The sequence below is a fragment of the Periophthalmus magnuspinnatus genome, chromosome 1 (assembly GCF_009829125.3).
Source record: "Periophthalmus magnuspinnatus isolate fPerMag1 chromosome 1, fPerMag1.2.pri, whole genome shotgun sequence".
Taxonomy (NCBI): Eukaryota; Metazoa; Chordata; class Actinopteri; order Gobiiformes; family Gobiidae; genus Periophthalmus; species Periophthalmus magnuspinnatus.
Genome location: NC_047126.1, coordinates 9,804,445 through 9,811,238, shown reverse-complemented (window position 1 = coordinate 9,811,238; position 6,794 = coordinate 9,804,445). Strand labels below are relative to the sequence as shown.

The 6,794-nt window shown below is 38.4% G+C and overlaps 1 protein-coding gene across 1 annotated transcript; it reads right to left on the bottom strand.

Annotated features, from left to right (window-relative positions):
• Positions 1–558: 558 nt before the first annotated feature.
• On the bottom strand, positions 559–5,578 carry LOC117371126 (galactosylceramide sulfotransferase-like). Its single transcript, XM_055222119.1, has 3 exons — positions 5,553–5,578; positions 4,276–4,409; positions 559–2,909 (listed from the first exon to the last, which is right to left on the bottom strand). The coding sequence occupies exons 2-3, from the start codon at positions 4,383–4,385 to the stop codon at positions 1,775–1,777; spliced, it is 1,245 nt and encodes a 414-aa protein (XP_055078094.1). The 5' UTR covers positions 4,386–4,409; positions 5,553–5,578; the 3' UTR covers positions 559–1,774.
• Positions 5,579–6,794: the final 1,216 nt, after the last annotated feature.

Below are 6,794 nucleotides of genomic sequence, written 5' to 3'. Positions count from 1 at the left end.
ATATGGCCTGCACATACAACATTTGTGTGGTAAAGGTCTATGGCATGGTTATTCACAACTACAATACACTTTTTCTATTTCTAGGACTTTCTAGGGTAGTATTTACAGGTATTCAAATCAATATTTTGAGGGCTTTACATCAGGAAACCACTTACCCATTCACATACCAGTATACGTAGACACTGGAGGCAAGGTAGGTTAAGTGTCTTGCCCAAGGACACACCCAGAGCATTCATCTGCGGGAGCTGGAATCACACCGCCAACCTGTGGGTCAGTGACTGCTCAACCAATGACGATTATGTCAAAAGCGGGATTTGAACCACCAACCTTCAGATCAGTGGACAAACACTTTACAGTCTGAGCTACTGTCTGTGCAACATAAAAGAAGACTGAATATCAAATTTGGAAAAGTATTCTCTATTGAGTTTGCTTCCCCTGCTGCCAACAGGGAATAAATTGCATTCTCCAAAACAATAGTAAAGAGCCATAGAGACATCCTTCTAGTTTGACAATCAACTGGGCAGAACAAACTGTCCAGACCTTTGTTTTGGTGACATAACTTTCATATTTCATTCATACATCATGCATAGGTTAGTGAGGACAGTGTGTGCGTGCTGGTTTGGGTTTGTAAAAGCCTGAAGGCCATGAATGCACGTGTAACTTCCAGTCAAGGACAAGGCCACGGCGCTTTGAATGTAGATTTACGCCCCGCTTTTCTCCATGTGCGTTTGTGTGATACTGTCCATGGCTTCTTACATAATATCCATTCCCCCAAAGTCACCGTGAAGGTCTGTACAGATGAAAAATGACGCATCCAGCGTTTCCTATGAGCGTATTGGCTGAAGCCTTAGTTTCTGGCTCCCTCTTCTGGACATTTCTAGTAACTGCCTGTCTCTGGGCACTGACGTAACAGTGTACTGGCAGTCTAAAAATAGATTTCCAGACGCGAAGTCGAGGACAGACAGTTGCGATGATGATCCGGAGGTAAAATTGGAGTCGGCTATAAGATCCACATGTTCAGTGTATTCTAGCGTAGAGTGCACTATGTATTTTGTATTTTGCATTTTATTTAGGTGCAAATGAATAATAAGAAACTTAGGCAACAAGTATTTACAGCAATTGTGTAAAGCACATGACATGTGTCTGTATAGAGATGTTGTTTCTTTGCCTGAAAGGTTCCATAGGCTGGCATTAAATTGACCTAACTCACATTTATTTAATACAGTTTTTAGTTACTCCAAGATACATTGAAAAACATGCTTTCTGTAAGAGGATCACCTCTTCGCAGACCTGTTCCAAAACTACACACAAAAAGTTACATACAAAGATATATACAAGGTCTATACAACAAAAGAGACATAAAGGCGACAATAGCTCAGTTGGTAAAGTGTTTGTCAACTGATCTGAAGGTTTACGGTTTGAATCCTACTATCGACATAGTAGAGAGGTGTGATTCTAGCTTCTACAGATGATTACTGCCATTGTGTCCTTGGGTAATACACTTAGCCCAATTTTCCCCAGTGTCTGTATACACTGGTGTGTGAATAGGTGAGTGGTTCCTTGATGTAAAGCACTTTGAGTGCCTTGAAGGTGGAAAGACACTATATAAAAATGTGATTTAAAGCTAATGCTGATTTTGAACTGAAGTTTGGTTGGCCATTGACTCATGCTAAACAATTTAAAGTTGTTAATAGTAGAAATGTCGCTCCCTTAGCTTTATAACACTGCAAAATAAATATATCTATGAAAAAAATGAAAAACTAGCATCAAAGTCTCACAATCCCATCACTTTTCTCACAGACCCCCACAGTCTGGTGAGCCACAAGTTGACCCCTAAATCGGACATATACTGCAGTTCTGGAGTCAGCATCTTCCTGCACAGCTCCTCATACTGTTTATCAATGTTACTTTTCAGATTGTATCCCACTATAGACTTTTCTCCCACCGGTTGCCATGGCTGCAAATCCTCACTGTGAATGTTTGTAGCCTCAACTGAATGACCCCCTTCGATGCATATTTCCATCATTTCCGCATTTCTCCTTTTAAGCTCTGCCACATCTTTGACCATTTGTTCTCTCCCATACAATTCCACTTTGTGCCAGAAAGTGCTATTGAAATACTTATAGAGTTTCCAATCAATGCTGTTCCATTTAAGGGCTTTTTGCTTCAGTTCGGGAGTCAGTCTTGGAGCAGAAGATTCCTTGCGAGCATTAAGCTTGAAAAATAATAGTTCATCCATGCTCCAGCAGAGGACATCCTTGAGCAGTATAAGAGATTCCTCAAAGTGCTCTGTTAACATCACCAGGTCGAAGCGTTTAGCAATCTCCTTGAAGCTCTGTTCCACCATGGGACTGTCTTCATCTAGATTATTATCATAGCCAAAGTCGAAGAAAAGCAGATTTTTTAGATAGAAAGAATACAATCCGTTTGGTTTGTAGTAGTAGTTTGGATCACGAAGGAATTCTGTCATTTTATCCTCGCCTTGAATCCACCAAGTCAGTGGAATAAGGTGACTAAAGTAATGGAACGATGACTCAAATAGCTCCGCCGGGTCTCGTAGGACAGTGACGTAAACAGTGTCCTGAGGTAGGACTTGAGTAACTTCAGCGCTGTTAAACCTCATGTGGTTAGACATTATGTTGAAGCAGAGGCCGGACTGATATCCCTTCACATATGTGCGATGGAAAGACGATGGATAGTAGAAATCGTTTCTGCTATTTGGAAAGGCAAATTTGAGTCCATGCTTTTGGCCAAAACGAAATAGAATGTTGATGATAGTGCTGCTGGCAGTTTTATGGGTCTTCATGAACATAATATCCATTTTAGGGAGACAGCCACGAGAATTCTGGGAAACATTTTGAGGAGTTTGGTGGAGCTGCATGGGAGCGCATGAAGAAGGCACAGGAAAACTGGAGACAGAGAATTCAACGTTAACCCAAACATTTTCTGCTAATCATTGCTAACATGTCAATAAAAACAAAATAAAAGATGAAGAGTAAATCCCTCCATTGGGATAATAAATAATAATAATGGCTTACATTTGTAATGCGCTTTTTCAAGCGATAATAAAGTCTATGTCAGTTTTGGATATCTGTCAGGTCTTAAAGCATAACTTGTTTTTTTATGGCAGAAGGCAAATGCGTGCTTATCATCAAGTTAATCGTTAATCATCTCTGTGGTGTAATATAAATATACCATTCTTTGACCATGAGTGTCATAAAATGTGTTCAGTGACATAAAGGGTGAGAGAACTCAATATCATCTGCCATAGACTATAGTTAATGAATGTTATGTGGTTGCTGCTTTTGTCTTTTGTGTCTTCTGTTGACCTTATTTGGCCCCGCTCACTTTTGCCATAAATGCTCCAAATCGCACTTTCATTGTGATAGACATTCCATTCATTTCAGTGGAGAATTAGGGAAAAGTTTTGCCGCTAAAATCTGATATGAAGTAGGTTAATTTGTGTAAAAGACTGTATAAAAAGTAGACTAAGAGAGTGTTATGTCACCCACAGCGTTCGGCTCCAGTCACATGAAGCTCATCGAGACTAGAGCGGTTATAGGGGTGAATTTGAAGCCATATTTCCTTACTTGGAATTCCAACCACAAGTCATAGCAACCAAAGAACAAATCCGGAACGAGACTGTTCAGGGTAATGCCCCTTCCCGCTTAGCAACACTGTTAATCAAACTTATTGTTAACGCTAATGTGAGCGATTCTGGGGAAAGAAGGCACCTGATTTGTCTGTTATTAATGTTCATGTCTTGAGTTATGGACAAAATAGCGAAATAAAAACACCAGGATCATGTAGAATCAATACAGAGAGAAGGGGTGAATAGTAAAAAATAAAGCACACTACTTGAGGATTTTGCCTATTGTGGGTGATAAACGAGGGACCACTGGACAGTCTATGGCACCAAAAAGTCAACAATGGACCGATTCTCTGGGGGCTTTAAAATGGCTCTGTAGTCCGTATTTGTTGCCAAGATCTGCAGACTCATGCAAACTAATAAAACCCGAATAACGTTGCCCACAGTAACTTCCAGAATAAGGTGAATACTACTAATATTTTAACAATTACTATTACTTCAGCTGCACTACATTCCACTCTTGCCGCTAATGCTTGAAAACCCGCTCATAAGTATCCCGTTCAACATTGGCAGGCAGATTCTTCATATCCAGCTGTTACTCATTTATCAGATTCATAATGATGGCCTTTGAATCTATTCTAATTGTTTCTTAAGTGAAGCGGTCATGATAGTGCGTTATCTCTTACTCATTGGGGCTGTGGTAGAGGTGGACAGAGCAGAGGCAGTAGAACACAGTGATGGCGGTGACAATACAAAACGCACTCCCATATTTCAGGTTGACTTTCGGCCAGAGCATGATGCAGACAGACTCCAAGTTTATCTGATGAGAGGGATAACACAGTAAAAAAACAAACACACCCCAGGTCTGGCTAATTAAAAGTGTCCATGTATGTGCACGCCTTTTCAGACTCATGTGTTGATTGACATGCAGTGCACATACTAGCATTTTTACTGTATTTGCCAATGCTGTAAATATAAAATGAGCAGCATCGTGTTTGAACATGATATATCTCTAAATTACGTGATCACATAATTACTTTTAGTTTTGATTTTGAATGCAATTAGTGCTGTCAAACAATTTTAAAAAATGTATCAGATTAATCAGACTTTCAGAATATGATTAATCACGATTCATCACATTGCGCACCGATTTTAATGAAGTAATTCAAACATTCAAACATACTTTTTTAAATTTACATTCTCATTTGATTATTCCACAAATCTAAATTCATTATTTTAGAGCACAAGTGGCTGTAATTTAAGTGTACAAATTGCAACTTATTATGAATGTCAGGTTTAGTGAAGTTAAAGGCCCTTCATTGCCGCTTGCGGGTGTAAATGGCTCTCATTGTGACAGATACAAATTGTTAGATGTCTGTGTAATCCCTCAGTAATCCAGGTATGATCAATAGTAAAAGAACAATTCAAATTTGTCAAATGGACAAAAAATGTAGGAATGAAGATGTATCTAAATGTAATACAATCCCGAAATGACCAAGTTGAGATTGTATTTGACTAAAATGCTGAATAAACCATAAAAAACTATGAAAAAAGGCAGTTTAACATTCGAAGTAATACGGTTTTTTCACCTTGACACTTAAGTATACACATCAAAAGACTATTCAAGAGTATTCTGTCAACCGGAATCATTTTGTACAGTTGACAGAACAGAATTTTCTTTTGCTATTGAACCTACCTGGACGACTGAGGGATCACACAGACAACTATGGTATACACTTTGGCACGCATCCCAAAACTTGGCATCTGAGAGCAAAAATGTTCTTTCAAAGCTGCTATATCACATTATTGCAGTATCTAAACCCACCGATCTGCTGTTTAAACTCCGATTGCATGCACTGATCAAAGTCCACAGACCAATGACACAGGTGACACTACATAACGCACGATACAAGGACATAAAACAGAAACCACAATGTAAAAGACTTTGAAACATTGAAAATACCTCGCTCCCATATCTGATACTGGTCCTTCGTGTGAAAAATCTGAAACATTTATGATAGGCTGCATTTCAGAAAACGTGCAAGAATGACTGAAAAAAATGTTTGTGTTTCTATTTTAAAATGCATCTCTATTAGACAGATAAAAGATAGTATAATATAAGTACGTAAAAGGTTCAGAAGGCACTCACCTGTTTGTGTAGCCAGGCTGCGTAGGTTCACACTATTATGTACCGTACATCTTATCTTTTTATTACCTGTAATATTTTGTCGCATGGATGACACCAAGTTGTCTTTTCTACCTATACCCGTTCACCATGGGAATATTACAGTATTTTTAAGAACTATTTACAAGCCATGTCAACGATTCCAACCTGCGTGGGATTTGAAGAGGATTTCAGTTTCACCTTGGATCATCATACAATCATTAGCAGACCATTACACCGAACCAGGGTGTGGTGACCTCAATTGTTTTTCCAGGGAAAATATTGAGTTTGGGGGCTGTAAAACTAAAGCAAACAAACCTGTTTTATCTGTAATGAAGACTGCTTTTGAAAGTGGAGAATGACTGTACTAAAAACTAATTTTTACATTCCGTACACAATAATTATTTTATCAACTTATCATTCAATATATGAAGCTGGAACAATATATTTTGGGGTCATTATTTATTGTGTGTACATTTTCTTTGCTCTTCTGGGAAAGTTTTGGTTAATTTTTGGCCGTATGATAAGATTTAAGACAATAAGGCTTAAGCCATAACTTCTCTCTCTCATTACAGATACAAACTAACTACTAAGCTTATGATTTTTTAACAATATTGTAGATTTAGAATAGTTTTTGTGGTTTAAATCTGCTGTTGGGTTATTGGGTCAGTGGCATAAATGTGTTTTAATATTATTGTTTATGTTATTGTGTCACCTTGCAGTTTTAGAGGCCACTCTTATTGGGATGAAAATTAGAGCCCCCCCGTGAATGAAAACCTGCGTTATTAGATCTACAAGATGATTTAAAGTTTAGATATCAGTTCTCATGCAAGGTTATAGCCATGTTAAAATGTTGTTACCTCATCGAAAACATTCTCAGAGTTTTTGTTTCATTCCCACATGTTTTAGTAACCCTTTATTATTAGTTTGTCCACATCTCCGAAGCTCAAAATGCTCTGTTGCACCTCGTGATGTCATGTAGTGGCTACCCTTTGCCTTTAATTCAGTAGAAATGGGCAATTCCAGGGCTCAAATTATCCA

Excerpts from the sequence above, each read along its gene's own strand:
- LOC117371126 (XM_055222119.1), bottom strand. The coding sequence starts at position 4,385 with ATGCTCTGGCCGAAAGTCAACCTGAAATATGGGAGTGCGTTTTGTATT. Across the intron at positions 2,910-4,275 it reads CTCTACCACAGCCCCAATGA|TTTTCCTGTGCCTTCTTCAT; the intron begins GTAAGAGATAAC and ends CTCTGTCTCCAG.